Raw genomic sequence first — 20,247 nt, 5'->3', positions numbered from 1 at the left:
ACTGCCATATAGCAAGATGCTTTTCTAGAGATTCAGTCTGCATTTTTCACTCTCCCCAACCTTCTTAGGGGGGGTGAGCAGCCAGAAAATCACCTTAGTATCCAGAAGATTCGCCCCTGGAATAACGGGCACCTGAGAATCCCCAGAACACCCTGGGACCACTGGGGCAGCCAGGCTCACTGCTCAGGGACGGGGAGCCCAATTCCAGGTGCTCTCTGTGTTGGAGGTTACATAAAGCAAAGCTCCTGGATCCGGGGTGAGGGATCCTTGGGGAGAGGAGAGCACAGATCTGTCTCGATGTCATTGGCACCGGAACTGGATCTGGTGTGGTGTTCTCATGACTGGATGGTAGAGTGGGTGGTGGCAGAGTGTGGAAACTGGAAGAGCCGAGCACTAAGCCTTGGGAGTCCGAGTATGGAGCCCCTCCACAGGGCTGAGGCACCCCTGCACTTGGCAGAGAGGGAAAACATCAGCCCCAGCGCTGTACCCGGCCTTCGCTCAACAGTGACACCTTGTGGCAGTGAGAAACAATGGCAGCAGCAGGTGAACTGAAGACCAGTCCTAGTCCTCTCCCTGCTGGAGTGTGGAAGCAGAGGGCTTTCCCAAATTTGGACTAAGATCTCAAGTTCTCAAACTCTTCATGGTTAAGGGGGAGCCTCGAGAGAGAGAGCCAGAAGACTCCTTGCTAATAAAGCTGGTTGGTGACTGGACGAAATGGGAAAAGGGAGAAGCTTTGCAGTATAGGGTGTGTCCATCATGGACAGACAACTGAACAGCTGGGTGACTGGTGCTAGGCAGGGGACTTCCTAGAGTTGCCAGTCCCAGGAGAAGGCACCCAGCCCAGGGAAGTGCCAGGGGACACGCTGAGATGGGGACGGGGCAGGGCCAGGCCAAGGGCTTGTGGTGAGCCAGGGTCTGGCGGCGAGAGACCAGAGACCGCCAGCTGGCCCAGACTGCAGGCCCGCAGTGAGGGTAAGGGCCAGCCAGGGGCTGCGGTGGGAAGAGTGGGTGGAGGGCTGCAGGCACAGCCAGTTCATGAGGGAGTCACACTTATGGCAATGCTGTTGTTTACCTCGAACTGGGGACCTAGAGACCCTGGGGCTAAGGTGAATCATACAAGGTCACCCAGTTGGCTGGGGTCCGTTCGGGGCTAGAGCAGGAGGCCAGCAGGGAGACGGCACTGACCTCTAGGTATCCAGAGTGGAGCTGCAGGAGGAGGTGGTCAGCCTGGCCTGCCGCCAGGAGAAGCAGGGCTTCGGGCTGAAAAGTGGAGAATTGTAGCCAGAGGTCTACATCGGTCAGAGCTGTGGCCGTGGGCACCTCCAGGTGGTTCTCACCGAAGAAGGAGGCTGTGTGAGAGAGAGAGCTGGGGTCAAAGTGCAGACTCTTGCCTGGAAGGGGTGGGGGCTGCAGAGGATGAGTAGGTTGTGGGGAGGGAGTCCAGGCTGGTGCGGCTTTGTGGTTCTGTGTGGCCCATCACCTGCTTGGTCCTGGGGCCAGAAGACACAGCCTCTCCTTGTGTCCAGCCCAGACCTTGGCTCCGAAGGAGCTCAGACCCATTCCAAGCAACTCAGGTTTCCTCCTTAGAGGTTCCTGGGGCCGGGGACCTCTGCCAGCTCTGACTCTCTTCCCCTGGGCTTGAGAGGATTCTCCATCCTGGGTCTAGTCCTTCTCGAGCCTAAAGGAAAACCATCCTTAACCGGGTCACCAGGCCTGATGGTTGTAGACTCTGGAAATGGACTTCCAGGGGAACCATCCCTACCCCACACTGGTCCCTGCTCAAATTCCTTCTCCTAAATGCCCTGTGCTTTGGCTCTTGGGCAACACTTTCCATGCCATGTCCTCCCAACGTGGTGCTCAGACAGGCCGCCCACCCATCCCCGCTTCTCTCTTGGGCCACGCTCCCAGATGTCTTCAGGCATGGGGGTAGTAGCTTGTCGGTCTGAGTCCACCAAGGAGCAAAGGCTCTGAGGCCAGATGGAGACCATGTGCAGTGCTGAACCCCAAATGGCCCAAAACTTCCTGCATGGCCCTATATTGCTTCCTGCTGCAGATCTGATGATAGTCCCTGGTGAGCAGTCAGATCCGGTCCTATTGTTTCCACCTCAGCTAGGGAGCCACTGATGACTAAAGCTGACCTCTCTGAGCCTGGGTCTATGGCTAAAGACAGGGCCTTGGGGGGCTGAAGGTTTGCTGAGCAGGACAGAGCGCCCAGGTTCACATGGCCTGAACAGGTTGTATCTGTAGTTTCCCAAGGCTGGTGGGTGCTGTGGGGGGCCCCTTTGGTCCCTCACTAGGATACCTCATCTTTTAAAGCCGCCACCGCCTCCATGTAGTGTCCCAAAATTAGCCTCCTTTGACCTCCAACCAGCTGCAACAATTTCTGGTTTATTCTTTTTGCAGAGATTAGGGCCAAATATAACTTTGACTCTGTCCCCCAGAGGTCCAGGGCTAGGGAAGGGGGTGGGGAGACAGAAATGGTTTAAAAAAGCTATTCACCTCTGTGGGGCTTCCCTTAAGCCCCGTGTGACTGAGTAAAGGGATAGTCTGGCACCAGACACAATATGTGTTGGTTCCTGACCTGATGGGGTGGCTTCAGCCACTGGAGGGGTCCGGCAGGATGTCCAAGAAAGATAATGCTCTTCTTCTTGGGCTGAACTGAAATCTCTCCGGTTATCCCCTCTTGCCAGCGCTTGCCGGCAACGCCAGAACCTTGTCTGAGTGGCTAGAGGAATCAAGCCATACCTACCCAGTGGCTACAAGACCCTCTGGGTAGGTATGGCTCAGCAGAGCCAGCTGACCTTGGTGTGGGTGAGGGGCAGACCCTCATGGTGAGAACTGATGGGCTGGGGGCTCCTCCTGTGCAAGGACATTGATTCTTATCTTTTTTTTTTAAAAGAGGATTTTATTTATTTATTTATTAGAGAGAGAGAGAGAATGAGCAGGGAGGAGAGGGAGAGCAGGGAGGAGAGCGAGAGGGAGAAGCAGACTCCCCACTGAGCAGGGAGCCCCATGGGGGGATCGACCCCAGGATCCTGAGATCACGACCTGAGCTTAAGGCAGATGCCCAAGGAGGGAGCCCCCCAGGTGCCCCAAGGGCATTGATTCTTAAGAAAAAAAGGCAGCACACAGAACTGAGGGCAGCCTCCCACCCCCCACACAGAAGGTGGGGGCCCGTGGCTGCCTCCCTGGCTGCAGCTATCACTACGGGCAGCTGGCAAGAGCCGATTGTTGAATTTGCAGGAATTTTGCCAGCCAGGTGATGTTGTGGGCAGGAGTATTTATACCACAGAAGAGGCAAAGGCTATAGATCAGCATTCCCTCTCCCCCAGAAAGCCTGTTGCTCAACATTTACCTGTTTAGCATACACGGGAAGGGGGCCCTCCCCCTCGGGTGGTGGTGGGGAGTGAGCTCAAACACCCACTCACACTCCCTTTCATCAAAGGTGGGTGCGGGGAAGGTGGGTTCAGGGTGTGAAGCCCACGGGAAGGGATGGAGATGGCAGGCTCTGCCCACTGAACCACCTGCCTCCAGCCGCATCTCAGAAGAGGAGAGGGGCAGCCTGGTTCTTTAGGCCAGAGTGGGAGGGTGGCAGGAAGTAGAGGTACTTTCCAGAGAGCTGGGGTCTGAATGAGCCTATTGAGGGGCTGGGCCCGGCTGTTTCCTGTGGGGCTGGGCAGGGAAGCACTCACACAAGCTGCCTTGTGCTGTTGGGAGCGCCTGGCCGGGGCAGCCCCCTCATCCCAACGGAGGCCTCGGAGCTTTGCTGGCCAGGGTTTGGAAACTCTGACAGCACCAATTCCCCCACCTCCTGGTCTCCTTCTGTGGCCCCTTACCATCTCTGATGGGCCGCAGTTGCAAGGACCCAGTCTCCCAGTCCTGGCAGACAGTGGGAGAGGCTGCCAATAGGGAGGCAGTGCAGCATAAAGGAGTGAGTTAGGAGTCAGTTCCAGAAGGCTTCCTGGAGGAGGTGAGGGTGGTGGAGAGGAGGGAGGGAGGGGCCTGGGTAGTTTCAAAGGGCAGCAAGGCCCGGTAAGAGGGTGGCAGCAGGGACCCACAGACTCTGGGACATTGAAGACAGAGGAGGATAGGGAAAAGAAGCAGGAGCCAAGCCAGCCTCAGTGGCCTGACTGGGGTCCTAGGGCAGTGGGGGGAGGAGAGAAGGCATCATCACTGCTTGGAGACTTGCCCTTGACTCTTCTGGGTCAAGAACACCCATGATTCATCCAAACACCAGTTCAGGCCTGTAGCAGATCTGCGGGCTGTCCTTTGGGCCAGAAGGGACCCAGTCTGGCCTCCGGTCACCATTTTGTAAAATGGGTGCTCCTTCCCGGTCCCTCCTCCTTCTGTCTCTGGGGATTAGTCCCGAAGGTCCCTTTCTGGTCTGGGAGTCTGCTCTCAGATAGGGGTATGCAGAAGGTTAATGGGTAATGGCGTGGGCTGTCTGGCTGGTGCCAAGTTCAGCATGGAGGGGCAGGGGACTCGAGGGGTCTGGGTTGAATGGGAGGGGCCATAAGAATGCCTGGTGTCTAGGTTTTTCTACCTGAAAGACGGTTCGTGGGTGGGTGTGCAGGACTACGTAGAAGCCTATTTGCGTGTGTTCAAGTGTGTGGGTGGTTGCTTGGGGGTGTGTTTTGGGTTTGCATAAGGCTGTGTGTTTGTGCATGTGTGCGCGTGTGGGCTGGGAGCCGCCGGGACAGAGCTGCGATTGTGCCTAGGCCTGTCCTGCCCCTCGGTGCTGCCCGCCATGACTTGGCCGGGCCTGGCTCCCTGAAAGGGGCCGTGTGTTCCCGGAGGGCACCCACCCCTCCTGCCCGGCGCCCATCCGTCCCAGAGGTTTGCTGAAGGTGGAGCCTCCCACAGCTTCCCGCCCTTCCTGACCACAGACAGGGCGTCCTGTCTGGGCCAAGGCAAAGCGGCTCCGTTCTTCTTCCTGAGATGAGGGTTGGGGGCCCAGAAAGAGCCTATGTCCTTCCCCTCCACTTAGGCCAGTGTCCCCTGCAAACCACCCTCTGGCAGGCTCTAGGTTGTGCCAGCATCTCCTGTCTCCCGGGGCACTCTTAGTGTGTGTGTGAATGGGGACCAGAAGCCTGCTCTGGGGGACCCCAAGCGTGAGACTTACTTCCCCCATGATGCTCTACTCTTACCTGTCAGTGGCTTGGGACAAGGGGTCTCCCTGTGGGGAGTACCTCCACACATCAGGCTCCCACCGTGCTCTCCCGGGCTGACCAGGGGTAGGGTTTCTAGTGTGGGTCCCTTTGTGAGTCACTGGGGGTCAGGGTGGCTGCAGACCCTGATCCTTCTGAGTCCTCAAAATGCCTGGTGTTAGCCACACCATCTCTTTCCAAGTCTCTGTCCCTTGTCTCCTTTGTCTCTGTCACTTGGCCACCTCGGAGCCTTATCTCTGCCTCTCCCTGTCTTTCTTTACCTTTGGCTCCCCTCTTGCCCCTGCCCCGTCCTGGCTGTCATTGGGAGCACCACTCTTGCCCCAGGATGGTCTAGAGAGCTAGGTGTGGGGCCCCTGGCCTCCACAGCCCTGGCCCCCCGATCCTTGGGTGATGGGTTCCACAATATCAAAGTTCTCTGCAGCTTTAGCATTCAGTAGGGTTTCTAGACAGACAAGCTGAGGCCCCAGAGGAGAAGCAGTTTGACAGAGAAGCAGAAAGTCTGCAGTTCTTGGCCCAGCCTCCTGAATGAGCCCCTCCCACACAGGCACCCCCAGCCCACCCTGCTCCCCAGCAGTCCTTCCCCGTGTGCCCTGCTCCCGCCACATTCCTGGTTGCCCTGGGGCAGCCAGGCGGCCCCACAGTCAGCGTGCGTCATGAGCAGCAGCATTCCTGGGTGTCTGCTGCTGCCTGACTTTATAAGGGAGGGAGTTTGGGAGTCAGAGCTGCTGGGCAGGATGGCCAGGGGGCACGCCCAGGGCCCAGGGGCAAAGGGGGACGGGGGGAAACCTGGACACATGTATGCTGGGGTGGTGTACCCAGTGGTACTGAGATGGAGCGGGAGGTGGGAGAAGGGGGAATCCATAGTCGTTCATTCATTCATTCATTCATTTATTCATTCATTCACAAGTACGGTAATGCAGCCATGGAAAAGAAGAACCACCTTAGGGAGACAGAAAGCCTGAGAAAGGTGTTAAAACCTGGAATGAGAAATGAAGACTCCCCCTCCTCTGCAAAAACTGGACTCAGGGGTCCAGACAGAAGCCTGACGAAGGAGATGAAGGAGGAGAACCCAAGGGAGACCCAGGAGGCTGGATGTTGGTGGCGAGCCTGCTGCTGTGGGCAGGAGTGAGGAGGGCGAGGAGGGGGCATGGCCAGCCAGCCAGGGAGGGGAAGGACTTCTGCTCTCAGGGGAAGCCAGCCCTCTCCACTGTAGCTTCTTGGGGTTGGGCACCCAGGGTGCAGATCCTGTTCCAAATCCACATCCTAGGCAGGCAGGAGTGAGGCTGGGAGAGCCTGTCTCCTGGGAAGTCTGAAGGGGGTCCTGGGGGAGGGCTCTAGGACAGCCAAGGCCAGGGTGAAGGGCTCTCTGACTCTCTTGTGGGTGCCTAAATGTGTGGCCCTATGTAAAGGCAGGTGTCCTGCCCCCTCCCCAAGGTCACCTGCCCCCTCCCCAAGGCCCTCCAGTGCCCAGGCCAGATCCCCTCCCTTCGTGCCTCATGTGCTTTTTCCTTACCAGCTTTCTGCCCCTAAGCCAGGAAACTTCTGAGGAAGATTGGAGGGGTGGAAACTTAAGTTAGAACCAGAGCCACAGACCCTGAGGCCAATGGGGCTGAAGCTCCCTGAGGCGCCCTCTCCTTTTTCTGAGGTGGGAAAGCAGGGCCAGGAGCTGGCATGGGAACTCAGTCACACAGAGCACCAGAGACCCAAGCGTGGCCACAGTGGGTGGCACATGGCCATGAGTGTGCCGAGTACAGATCCATGGCACGTGTCACAGCGTTCTGAGGTAAGTGTGGGACAGGTGACGAGGTGGCACGGGGAGGGGCAGTCCAGCTCTAGATGCTGGCCATGACCCTCCTTGGCCTTGCCTGATGCTGTGCCTGCTCTGGGGTCAGTCCCCCCAGCACGTCCCAAAGCTCAGCCCTGTCCACTGAGCTGTCATCTTCCCCTCAGCCTGCTACCTCTGAAGGTAACATGGGGAAGGGTTATAGGCATAGACCTCAGGTGGGACCAAAGGGACAACATACCCTGCTCATGACGGTGACAACTGGGTCCCCAGAGCAGAGCCTAGATGCTTACCACCTGCCAGGGCCGGCCACCTAGGAGCTGCTCACATGCCTGCAGACACTGACTGTCCCACCTCCCTGTCCCCAGCCTGGGAGTCCGTCACCCAGGGCCAGCCCAGAGGCCCGTGGAGCACCTGCTCCTGCCTTGCCCCAGAGCCTTGGGAACAACAGTGCTTTAGTTCGGTCACATACAACTTAAAAAGGGAGACAGTAGCTTCCCAGGAGAGAGTGGGCTGTCAGGCCTTGTTCTCGGGCAGCCAGCCTCGCCGGCCTGTCGTCTCAGCACTAGGGAGACCCCCTGCTGGGGTCAAGGTGGGCCCCCATCACTCTTCACTCCAGGATCTCTTGAGCCCTAAGATTCACTCTCAGGACACTCAAGAGTTCGGTTGCCTTTCTGGTTCTTGTGAGACCAAGGAGGCCAGGCCGGTATAAGTTTCCTCAGCTATTGGCTGAATCCTGACCCTGGCCACTGGCCTCGGCTATGGGTCCTCTAACCCAGAGCTTGGAGGCCACCCAAGCCGAGGGGCACATATTGGGCAACATTTCCAATTTTGGGACCTCCTCTAAAAGGGGATTACCTAAAAGGACTGGTACCCTGGGCCATGTGACCCAACCTTGAGGCCCAGTGTGGTAGAGAGGAAGCAGGAGGGAAAATGAGAGGTTTGCTCCAGAAGTGGCTCAGAGTCCACCCAGACTGCAGGGCAGGGGCGGGGAGGAAGCTGGGCCTCAATGGAGTCTTTGTGCAAGACGGGCTGCTCCCCAGGCCCAAGGCGCAGAGGGGTGGGGCTGTTGTGTGTAGAGCAATACTGAGAGGCTTTTCCTTGCCTTATAATTTTCCTCCTTGTGCAGGGAGATGGGTGGATTTCCAGGCCCTCCTCCACATCCCCTCTCCCTGGTTTTCCTGGCCCCAGGCAGGTGGGGAAAGCTTAGTGGGCCCAGGCTGCAAGGCAGGGGATCTGGCAGGGAAGACAGCGAGAGACCCTTCTCACTCCGCCGCTGGGCTGCTCAGCAGCCCCTGCCCCCACCAGGGTCTCTGGGACATAGCTGCCCTGTTACAGGTGAGGTAATGAGGCTCAAAGAGGATGCTGCCTGCACTGAGGCCGGGAGAGGAGCAGCGCAGGGCTGGATCGGAGCCCCTGGGCTGCGGCTCTGAGCCGGCTGGTGTGGTATCAGGGAGGGCCATGTGCCCACAGAAGCAGTGGGGGGGTTATTGTTGCGTGTGCGAGTGGAAGTGGGGCCTGTGCCCGGCTCCAGCAGGAGGAGGGTGTGAGAGCTGGCCTGCTGCCCAGGAGACACACTTTTTCCCTTCCTGTCCTCAGGGGCTCCCTGGGGGGCAGGGGAGAGGGGAGAGAGGTGGGGAGGGGAGAGAGGAAGGGAGGGGAAAGCATCTGCTTTCTGCGGCTGGTTTGGCAGCTGGCCTCTCCTGGTGTGGCCGGACAGGCCTGGTTCTGGGGCTGGCTGGATCAGGGAGGGACCTTCTTCAGGCCTGGCCAAGAATGGCCAGTGATAAATGCCGGTCGTGCCCACTGGGGACTTGGAGACCAGGGAAGAAGGTGGTGAGGCAAGGGTCCTGGGTGAGGAGCTTCCCCTGGGGACGCTGTGGGGCCACCCCCTCTCTGGGGCTGAAGCCAGAGGCAGGACACAGGCGGAAGCCTGTTGCTCGTCCCCGAGCTCCCCTTCAGCTCTGGGATAAGAAACCGCTAAAGGCAGGGCCCTTGGGGAGGTGTCCTGGGGCTTCCCCCAGCCTGGCAGCCTGGGCTTGGAGACAGTGAGTGTGTCAGCTGGGGTGGGGGGTTGGCGGAAGCAATGACTGTTGATCTGGACACAGGCCTGGACAGTTTGGCTCAGCCTGCGCTCAGGAGTCTGTGTGCCTTGGAGAAGCCATGCTAACCCTGCCTTAGTTCCTCCAACTGAAATACAGGGGAGAGAGGTGGGATAATCTCACAGATGGCAGTCGCCTATCCAGGAGACTGGGGGAAGCAGGGGCTTGGGACAGTACCCACTCCCCCGACCCAGCCACATGCCGCTGTATTCTCTTTGGCTTCAGTTTTCCCATCTGTGCAAAGGAGACCTGGCTGGGGAGACTAAGGCAAACCTGGCCTGCCCAGCCCAGCTCCTCAGAAAGTGGCTAGTAGAGGGCTGTGGTCAGGACAGGGGTACAGGGGAGCCAGAACTAGAGGCTCCTGAGGATAGGATGGAGGGCTGAGACCCCCTGTGCAGGACTCCTGCCATCCAGGAGACCCGTACATGTGGGCCGACAGCAGAAACATCAGCACGTAAGGGAATACAGGGATCAAATGGAGGTGGCCCTTGGCCCCTGGGAGGTATTTTCTATGGGCTGGCCATAGACAGGCTGAGTAGCAAGCTTCCAGCATGGTTGGGATGCCTGTAGGAGTGTGTGGCCTGGCAGGGTAGACTGAGAAACCCTAGAATCCTTGCTAGGGGGCTCTGTGCTACCCAGATCCCCCCGAGATCCCTACCCTGAGATCTTGCCCCATGGACGGGCCCAACTCCTCTGGGAATAGGTTCCTGCCTACCACTCCCCACAGGCCAGGCATGTGTCCCACCACTGTGCTCTCTCCAGGCCAACCTCTTCTCGCCTGGCCTCAGACACAGGCTCTTTCTTCCTCATGGCACCCACATCTCTGTCTCCACACCAAGGCTCCGGGGCTCTGGGCCTGCCTGCCAATGCCTCCTGAGACATCTGCCCCAGAAATACCCAGAGGGACCTCCAAACCCTAGCCCACCTATCTCAAGCCAGACTTGGTGTCATCTCTCTCCAAACCTGCTTGCCTTCCAGAGAAGGCCTCACCACCTACCCATGGCCGGGTAGAAATCTGAAAGTCATTTTGGACATTCTCCCTCTTTCCTCCCCATGTTCCAGCCATCCTGTCCCTAAATTCTCTTTCCAGTTCATCTCCCCCTCCTGCTCCTCTGTGCCATCCCACAGGGCAGATGGTCACCAGCCCCTGCTAGGCTTAATGAATTTCCTGCCTTGTTTTGCTAATAGCAACCATTCTTAACCCAAACTGGAAGTCGCCTTGTCATCCCCCTTTGTCTGAGAGCCTTCGATGGCTCCCCATTGCCCCACAATCCAGCCCCAACCCTGGTGTGGCACTGAAGGTGCTGGGTCACCCTGTCGCAGCCCTGCCAGGCTTTCTTGTTCACCTCTCAGGAACACACCATGCACGTGTCAGCCTCATTATTAGACCTTGCGCTGTTTTCTGTTCGCACCTGACAGGTCACCGCTCCCAGACTTAGCTCAGGTCAGCTCTACTTTCCTTTCTGCGGGCAGAATTCCCTCCTGCTCCTTCAGGAAGGAGGCCTTCTCCCAGCCTTCCCCACAGCTCACAGTTCCTTCTCTGCATTCAGGGTGCAAAGACCCTGAACTGTGGCTTGGGGAGTTGAGCTCCTGTTACCTCTCCCTGTCAACAGTGGTGTCTCAGGAATAAGACTGGCGCCGCTTGGGGAAGGGAGATGGAAAGCAGGGAGGGTGAGAGGGGTGGCGGTGTTCTCCAGCTGAGCCAGCCCTGGAAGCTTGCCCTCAGCAGGTGGGGGGAGGGGGGAGGGGGACCATGGCTGGGATGCGGTGGGGGACTGCTCCAGCCAGGGAGTGCTTTTCTGGGCCCATGGTGACAGAGTCTGGTGCTTGTTTTTAAAGAAAATAGAACCAGAGCCCCTATTTATAGCTGGAGGCCATGGCCACAGACAGGAGGTGGCTGGGGCTGAGGCTGTTTAGGCTCCTGCTCAGGCAGGGCTGGGGGTGGGGCCATTCCCAGGCCCCCTGCCCACCCCTGCTCAGACTCTAAGGAAGTGCCTGTGGGATCTTGACCTCCCCTACCAAAGGATGACAGGATGACAGGATGTAGCCTGTGCTTCGGGGGCCAGGGAAGGAGGGGAATTGGGTGAGGGGATGGAAAATTTCCCTCAGGATGGGTCCCTGGGGCCCAGAGCCCCTTATGGGAATGGGTGGAGGTGACGGTGTGTTGTGTGTGCTGGGAAGGCCCAGGAAGGCCTGGGAAGGCCCTGCTCACGGATGTAGAGGCTGCACCGTGGGTTGCCACGGGGACTGGGTGAAGGAAAGGGGACAGAGCAGGGTCAGAGACATGGGGTGGCCAGACAGAGAGACAGCCACTGGGAAGAGATGGAGGGATGAGGGAAGAGAGACCAGAGCTTGTTTGGCCCTGTGAGGCCTGGGGATAGAGGAGGCCCAGAGAGATCTGAGGGGGAGACCTCTGTGCCACAGAAAGTCTTCATGGCATTCTGGGCAGAGGGGCCAGAGTCTGAGCTGGAGCCAGTGAGGAGGGGCAGGAATTAGGTATCTCTGTGGCCTGGCCCACTCCCATCCCTGCAGGGCCCAGGGCCTTGGAGACCCTCCGTCCCAGGGAGGGAGGCCCTGGGAAGCCTGTTCTGAGGCAAAGAAGTGCTGTGGGGGGTGGGCTCACCTAGATGGGCTTTGTCACCAAGATCCCTGAAAAACTGTCCTGGGCGGATGAGGTGAGGTGGTGGCAGGGATGTTGGAGACAGGTCTGGGCTCTGGGGCGGGTGCCCCTGGCCTGGAGGTGTTGCAGGCAGAGGCTGTGGTCTGGGCTCACACCTGCTGCCAGCCTCGATCCGGAACCCTCCCTGGGTTGTGCTGTTGGAGGCTGTGGCCTGGCTGTAGCCTGGGGCTCGTGTCACGGAGCCCTCGCCACAGCCGGTGACTCAGACAGTTAAAAAAAGGAGCAGCTTGGAGCGGTGACTCAATTGGCTCTGGAGAGCCTGGGTGGGTCCGGCTGGTACAAGATGGGGTGGTCCGGGTTTATTTTTGGCTGGGTGGGGCTAGAGCAAGGGGGTGGAAAATGGGAACCCGGAGCAGAGCAGGGCCGCTACTCCCATCCTGGGAGAGCCCCGGGGCTTCATGCCGACTCGGAAAGTGGATTCTAGGTGCCAGGGAGCTCCGTCGGGCTGGGCTGCCCCTTCGCCCCCTCGCAGGCCCAGCCCAGTTCACTGTTTGGCCCCACACAGGCAGCTGGCTCTCTGTGCACAGAGGCAGAGCCCAGTGTCCTGTCGTCAGGGGGCTTTTACAGCTGACCTTGGGGACTGACTATCTTACCCAGATGCCCAGAGAGGTAGAGTCTGCCCGAGGCCACATAGCAGGGCCAGGTATCCCAAGGGCTGTGGTAGCAAGGCTGACTCTGGGTCCCCACCTCTCCTGCCTCAGGGCTGTCAACATTGGGAGGGATGGGCTCTCATCTGGGTATCTGGCCCTGGAAGAGTTCTGGAAGAGTTCACCGGGGCCTCAGCTGGGCACCAGATGCCGAGAGAGGGCGCCTTAGCCGGGGGCAGGCGCCTGGATGCTATTAGTGCCCATTCGGGGAGTGGGCCGCGCTCTGTCCAGTGCTCTGCTGAGAAGAGTTACTTTTAGAGGGTGAAGGCAGAAGATGGGGGCCCAGACCCCACCCAGCCTCTCAGCTAGAGTGCCCCTCCAGCGGGCATGGCCCGGCTTCTCGACCCGCTCCACAGCCTGTTTCCAGGACTCACGCGGCCTCGCCCGCACCAGCTCTGATCTCACGCACACATGGACTCGGGCATCATCAACATCTCCAATGGGCCCGAGCTGCTCAGAGCAGAGAGGGCGCTTGGCTCCCTCCATCTGCATTCTGCTCCTTGTGACACAGGTCCTCCTGCCTAAGGAGTCACCACTCCTTAACAGACCCCATGGGAGCGCTGGCGGTCATCTCCCACCATCCCTCCAGAGGGGCCCCAGGTGTGGGCAGTGGGCAAGGCGAAGATGGGTGTCCAGGCGCCCCATCCTACCAAAGTTACCGCTTCCTGCTCATTCTCTTTGTCCGCACCCGACAGGCTCTGAGTTTCATTTGGTGGTTCTTTGAACACGGACTGGTTGTGTTGTACCCAGGACCAAGGGTCGGTGTCCAAGGGGCCATTAGGCTTTGGGGTGAGGCTGGGGAGGGCTGTCCTACTTCTCATCGTGGGAGAGGTGTGTGGGACTCAGCCGGGTGAGGCGGTCAGATGCAGGACCCCTCCCCTCTACTGAAGGGTCCTGGGCTGGCAGGCAGCCAGTGGCTGCTCACTCCCTTGGGGACCCACCTCCCCCTTCCCCTGTCTCTGAGTCCCACACAGACTGGCTCACAGGACCACCTCACCCAGTCCCCCACCTTGGCACCTTTCTCGAAGATTCCCCTTATTGCTGGGCCTGCCCCAGTCCAGAAGACAATGGGAACAACAGAAAGGCAGCAAGCCTCTAGCTGAGCCTTTACTCTAGCAAAAGGCTTTGATCCTCAATGCTCACTGGAGGTCAGAATCATTTAGACCCATTTTAGAGAGAAGACTGAGGCTCAGAAAGGTCACTCATCAAGGCTAGGGCTGGAATGAAATCCTAGGCTCCCTAATGCCCTGTTCCTTACCACTGTGTGCCTGACCTCCCAGCCCTTCCACTTCCCCCAGCCCTGCAGAAGTTCCTGGAGCTGAGGACTCAGAGGAGGGAGAGGTGGGGCCTGAGTCTGGACGCAGGAGCGGGAGGGGGCTTGCTCTTAGCTGCTCCAAGGCACCCAAAAAGGGTGATTTGTTTCTTCCCTGACCATGGTGGGAAGTGTGTGTGTGTGTGTGTGTGTGTTTCTGGGCCTGTAGCCTGCCTGGCCAGCCTCCAGCTGCAGGAGACGGGGACCGGCCCCAGCTGCTGTGCACAGGGAAGAGGCAGGGAGGGGCTGGAGTCGTGGGAATGAGCATCCTGGGCCCACTGGTATTTATAGCTGGCCCATCCTGAAATGTGGGTGGGGGAGGGCTGCTCTTAGGTGGGAAAGGAAGTTGGTCTCCTCTCTCCAGCCTCCTCCTTCTCCCCAGAGAGGAGGCTGGCCTGGCCAGAGGTCCTGCTTCAACCATGGAGCTGGGGGCTGTGAATCCTGAGTTGGGGGTTTCTCCCAGGACCACTGGCTGAAGTGTGGGATACTCTTGGCTGTGTGTGCACGTGTGCACACACATGTGTACGTGTACCTCCTGGGCATCTTACTGGTGGGGGTCCTGGAGCAGGGGGCAGAAAGACTGCTGGCCCCACAGACAAGGAGGGCAGGGCCCCAGAAAGGGGGAAGACCAGGCTGTGGACCTCAGCAGTCAAGGGTTGGGAAAGACCCACAGGGTGGAGGAACAGGAGCTGGGCCTTGAAGGATGAGAAAAGACCAGTTGCAGGAACAGCTTGAAGATAGGTGGAAGGGCGCCAGGGATGAGGGTTATCATATTGTGGCCGAGCTCATTGGTCACACTTTGGGACCCAGGATCACCTTTAGTGTAGAGGCTGATAGATCGGAGTCGGGGAGAGGGCCCAGCAGAGTCATGGTGTCTTCTGGATGCTTAGGAATGTCCCGTTTCGTTCTGGAAGTGGCAAGAGTGGGATGCTGGGGCAGCAGGGCCAGGTCCCCAGGCTTGCCTGGGAGGAAGCTGGGATTATGTGCTGCTCCCTGCCCTCAGGCCCCCGGACTTTGCTCCCCTGGGAAAGGATGCCTTTCAGGGGCCCTTCGTATCAGTCTAGATTTAGATTCTTTGAAAACCAAGAAGTTCTTCCTTGTATCTGACCTGAGTCTTCCCTGCTCTCAGCATGTTTCAACTCAAAGCAATTGCTTGGCTTTCCCGTCTTCTTTTCTTTTCTTTTTCTTTTTTTTCAAGCCACAGAACACGTTATAAAAACTACATCATACACAAAACCCAGATCTATATAAACCTGCTCCTGAAGCTGCTCTATGTGGCTGGGGGCGGGGCTGGCCTCCCCCTCCACCTCCCCTCCCTGCTGCCACGCTCAGTCCACTCTGGATGAAAAGCCCTGGGGCATCCCAGGCATAGTGAGCAAAAACAGTCACTGCGCCCCTCTGTGGGTTCAGTCCTATATGGAGCAAGTCAGTGGAGACCCCCGAGGAAAACAGAAGGGAGGTCTGCCTGCAGGGAGTGGCTGGTCCCATGGGCAAGGCCAACACCTAAGCCAGATACAGGGACAGAGAGCCAGGAGGCTTCACCTGCACCCTGCTAGGGACTTGGTGTAGGACACTGAGAGTAGCTGCCCCTCCCTGGTCCCATTTCCCTATGAACCATGAGAAGCCTCTGCAGTAAGGTCTGGGAGGGGAGGCAACTCCACTACCCACCATGACAGTGAAGCCACAGGAGACACACACTGACGTGGGAAGGCACAAGCCGTGCCCAGAGGCCTGGCTTGGGCACCTGGGGGCTGGCAGAGCCGGCTGTTCTGAGGGCCAGGTGTGGCCGGGTGTGGGCAGGAGATGAGCGGGAGGAAGGGATGGTCAACAGGACAGGCACTGTTAAGAGCTCTGCCCCCAGGCCACCTCCATGGCAGCCCTGAGTACCACTGCCCTCCATCTGGGACGAATGTGGCTTCATTTGCTACCCCAGCTGTTGAAGGGGGTGGGGGACTTTCTTGAAGAGGATTTGCTTTTTCCTTGACAAAGGAGGGAGGGGCTGGAGAGGTGGGGTGTGGGGCACAGGAGCAGAGTTCTGGGGTTCTCGGGGAGCTGTCTCACCCCTGAAGACCTGTCCTTCTCCCCTGCTGTGGAGGCCTGGGCCCACTGGTGAGTGACTGCCTACTGGCCCCATGTGGGCTGCTGTTGACGGGAGTGACAACACTGCAGCCTGTGTGTCCCAAGGCCAGTCCCTGCATTTCTCTGAGCCTCACCTGGGGTGCCTGGGTGGCTCAGTGGGTTAAAACCTCTACCTTCGGCTCAGGTCATGATCCCAGGGTCCTGGGATTGAGCCCTGGCATAGGGCTCTCTGCTCAGCAGGGAGCCTGCTTCCCCCTCTCTCTGCCTGCCTCTCTGCCTACTTGTGATCTCTGTTTGTCAAATAAATAAATAAAATCTTAAAAAAAAAAGTTTCCTCATCTCTAAAATGGGCACGTTCCCTGGCTTGCGGGGGTGATGTGAGGCTGCGTACAACAGGGTAGCTCCCCCCACCCAGGATTTCTCTGGAGGTGAGGGCCCAATTAAACATAGCTCTACCCTCCCCCTGTTTGGAATGATGCATCCTTCTGAGAAGCGAGAGAGCTAGGCACCTCTACCCCAGAGAGAAACCAAGTACAAAACTGTTCATACAAACTCCGTGCGTCCCCAACACTCATCTACATTCAGTAAGAATGATAACAGGGTACTTTTGAATCCCACCTGAAGCTTGCACCTGGAGAAAGAGTCTTAACTCTAGAAAGCTCTATGGACCCAGGCATATGTCAGGGCAAGGGGGAAAGTTGGAGTCTATGGGGGAGCTGGAAGGGGTCTGGAGTTGGGAGAGAGGTTATGAAGGGGCAGAGGGACCAGGAAGGGAGCAGGCTCAAGTCCAAAGGCCCCCCTGTTCAGTTCAGTTCAGTCCTGGTGCTGAAAAGGAGCCACAGCCCAGCCCAGCAGCCCCTGCCCCTCTCCAGCCCTCGCCTCCTCATCCCAGGCCCCACCCAGCCCAGGTCTGTGAGCATGGCCACCGTGTTCGTGTTTGGAGCTCTCATACTTGTGTGCACACCCACATCTGAGTGTTCTAGTGAGTGTGTAGTCAGGCCTATTTCCAACTCCCCCTCCCCTGCCTGCCCCCTCCTGGGCAGCACGCCCAGTTCCCAGAAGCAGCCTATACACTTTCTCTGAAAGCTCCCTGCACAGCCCGCTCCCCTCGGCTGTCCCCACCAGCCGCCTGGCCCACCTGGCAGCCCCCGCCACAGACCCCTGGGAGGACAGCACTGAGAGACGCTTGTCCTGCCATGGAGGGCAGGCGGACGTCGGATGGGGGCTGGCTCAGTTATACTTGGTTCTTGAACAACTTTTCCAGAGCCTGGGTGGGCCAGGCCAAGGGCCTGGCCTCTGCCCTGCCCCAGAGGCCCCGGGGCAGTGCGCACGCGCACAAACACACACATCTCCAGCACCATTGCTCCCCAGAGGCAGAAGAATCTACCCAACTCAATTCCTTGAGTCCATGGCTCCAGGGTCCTGTTCTGTGGGACTCCCCATCAGGTCGGAGTCCTCACCTGGGAAATGTGGAGCCCTCCCTGCCCTACCCGAAGTCCTACTTCAGCCCCTCACCTTCTGTCTGGCCAGGTCAGAGGCGTGGGAGCCACTGCTCTGCAGGCTCTGTGCCCACTCTGAGCTTTCAGCTGTACTCATGCCGTTCCCCCGGCGGGAATGCCAAGTCCACATCAGCTCAAACCAGTCTCCCCCACTGCTCGTCCCTCTGCCGAACGCCTCCCATAGGGCTCAGAAGAAGCTGGATGCCACCCTGGCAGAGTGGCCCTTAGCCTAAGCTCCCACACAGGTGGGGCGCTCCCCAAAAGCAAGGCTTCCTGGGCTGCTGGGACTCTCTGTGGGACCTAGAACACTTTGCTTCCTCCCTGGGGTCTCAGGTTCCCAGTCTGTACTACTAGAAGCTTGGCCCAGGCGGTCTCCAAGGGTGTTTGACTCCCAGGCCTCATGACCTAGATGTTCTGGAATGTTGATGAATGCAGGGAAAGCTTCCTAACGTGCCTCACTCTGGTACCTGAGACCTCTAGGGCCTTTGCGGCTCTGGGTGTCTAGGATGGATGGGAATGGCGCCTTCCTCAGGTAGGGGCTGACCCTATGCAGAGACCGGGAGAGGGCGCTGAGCCCAGCGTTGTGACAGAGATGGACTGTTGGAGGGGAACTCTGCCTGGGAGGGGGAGAAGATTCCCGCTCTCTGTCCCCTTCCCATTTCCAAATTCTTCCTAAAGGCAGAGATTGGCTTAACATTATAAAACACCACTGTTGCCATACTACTCTCCTGCCTTGAAATCTTCGTTGGCTCCCCAGTGCCAACAGGGCATAGGCTGTGGGCTATATTCTGCCATTTAAGGATTCTGTGCCCCAGCCCAATGGCTCTTCCTGGCTGGTGCTCAAAATAAGCCTTCTAACCAGGCTGCTGCCTTTCCTGTCTCAACATGCTCTTCTCACATCCACCTCAGTGCCTTTGCTCGGGCTGAGCTCCTGCCTAGAGTACTGACCCCTCTCCATCCTCCAAAGCTTGGCTCCAGGATCACCTCTGGCCTGCCCCAGCCTGCCTGGCAGTTTCTCTTCATCCTACTCTTCATCTGTATTTTGCAGACGTGACAGGAATTGCTGTTTGAGTTTTAATTTGCTTTTCTGCCTCCTGCATGAGTTCAAGTTCAGCCCATCCATTTTCGTGCCCTCCTCATTGCCCAGCACAATGCTTGTACATTGTTGATGCAGAGAAGGTATTTGAGAATGGCTCTCAGTTGAAGCCCAAGGGGATGGGGGTGCTGGAATTTCTTGGCTGGAGGCCACAGGCTGGGTAAGCAGCCCACTCCAGTCACCCCAGATGGCCCCTTCCCATCTCTCCGGAGGCCCAGCCCATCACCCAGGCCCTGAGACTCTGAAGGAGGGGGTCCCTGGGAATGGGAGCAGAGAGCCTGGGGACCCAACTCTGACTCACCCCAGTGGGGGGTCCTCCCCTGACTCATTTCCCTCTGGGTACCTCGTGATGCTGTCCGTTAGAGCTGGCTTCCCCATCTGATGGGGAGGAGGGTGTGGCCTGGGCCCTTGGGAAGGGAGAATCAGGCTCTTCCTCTGCTGAGAGTTGCTCTTGGGAATGGTCCCGAAAGATGTAGGCTGAAGTACTGATTCATACATGGGTAGTGATGACAGATGGCCCCTGAGGCCACGGTTCTTATGGCATAACTAGACCATGCCTTGACTCAAGGAAGAATGCCATCATGGCGGGATTTCTGGCGCGTGACAGAGAGGAGACGCATCCCGGTGCCCCTCAGAAGGTGAACAGTCACTCAGTCTCTCCTGGGGTCAGTCACCAATGCCAGGACAGGAAAGTGTGGCAGGGGTTGCCCAGGGGCTGTCTGAGGGACAGGCCCCTGTGGGAGTGTGGGACATCTGAAGGGAGGCTGAGGCATGGGTGGTCTAGCAGGAGCTAGAGACGAAGGCAGGAGGAAGGTGGTGGCGAGGAGGCCGTACAAATTTACCTGGGGACAAGGAAGGGGGCCAGAGCCGTTGGAGGAAGCCAGAGGAGGCTGCAGGCTGTAGGTACACGTGGGGCCCCATACAGGGTGGGGCAGGGCGGCTCCCTCCCCATTTCTCGCCTTGTAGCACGCCCCCGTTCCTGGGCCTGGCAACTGAGGCTGGGGTACTGGCTTTTTGCTGTCACAGAGTGTCCTCTGGGCACCAGGGCAGTCATCAAAAGCCTGCTGGGCTCAGAGAGCCCAGACAGCATTGGGTGGCCCTGCTAGGTTTAGCAGACAACCGTGCGTGAAGCCACACCCTAGACAGTCCGAGTGGGGCCAACCACAGATAGCCAGAGCCCACGGAAGCCACAAGATGGAGAGCTGTCACTGGGGAGCCTGCTTCGGCCCCAGAGTGGAACTCCCGGAGATCCCAGCCTGGAGGAGCAGAAGAACGGCCCCCTTCCCTCCCAGTCCGGGGCTGACTTCTGGGCCCTCCTGTCCCATTTTTTCTGCCCAAGGAGCCCCCCACAGCTCCAGCCAGGCCGGTGGTCTCAGGCCCCTTACTCACCTGCGGATGACAGTCTGGCTAACACAGCCAAGGTCAAAGTCAGGGCCAGGGCAGGGGCCGGAGGCGCAGGCTGCTGGCCTGAGCGCATCGCGGCGGGCTGTGCGGCAGAATTTGCCAGGAGCTGGGACGCGGCGCTAGAGGAAAGGCGCTAGCCGAGAGAAGCTTGGAGGGTTGGCTCAGCCGACTGGGGCTGGGGCTCTGGAGCAGCCTGCTGCCACCGCCTTACTTAACTCTGGGGGCGGGGCAGGCGCCAGCACAGGCTCTGGTTTCAGGACGGGGCTCCCCCATTGGCCCCCCTCACCCCCAAGTTTCTTAAAGGGCCCGTGCTGGGCTGCTCCTCCCTGTTCAAGGGTGAGAAGACCCTTACAGCTCCGTTGGATCCAGCCCCTGCCCTGCAGATCAGGAACAAAGTCCCAGAGGAGCCTAGACCCCTGGAGGTCTGACCCAAGGGCTCCAGGAGACCTCCTCTGGGTCTGAGCTGGGTTAGCCCCA

The 20,247-nt window shown here is 58.8% G+C and overlaps 1 protein-coding gene across 1 annotated transcript in view; it reads right to left on the bottom strand.

Annotated features, from left to right (window-relative positions):
* CSPG4 (chondroitin sulfate proteoglycan 4) overlaps positions 1-19,965 on the bottom strand; it is a 35,731-nt gene extending 15,766 nt beyond the window's left edge. Inside the window, 2 exon segments of the mRNA XM_047738268.1 lie at positions 1,186-1,349; positions 19,756-19,965. Coding sequence (XP_047594224.1) covers positions 1,186-1,349; positions 19,756-19,843 — 252 coding nt within the window. The 5' untranslated portion in view covers positions 19,844-19,965.
* Positions 19,966-20,247: the final 282 nt, after the last annotated feature.

This window comes from Lutra lutra, chromosome 7 (assembly GCF_902655055.1).
Source record: "Lutra lutra chromosome 7, mLutLut1.2, whole genome shotgun sequence".
Taxonomy (NCBI): Eukaryota; Metazoa; Chordata; class Mammalia; order Carnivora; family Mustelidae; genus Lutra; species Lutra lutra.
Note: the sequence above shows the minus strand (reverse complement) of the source record. Positions and strands in the feature narration are given on the sequence as shown.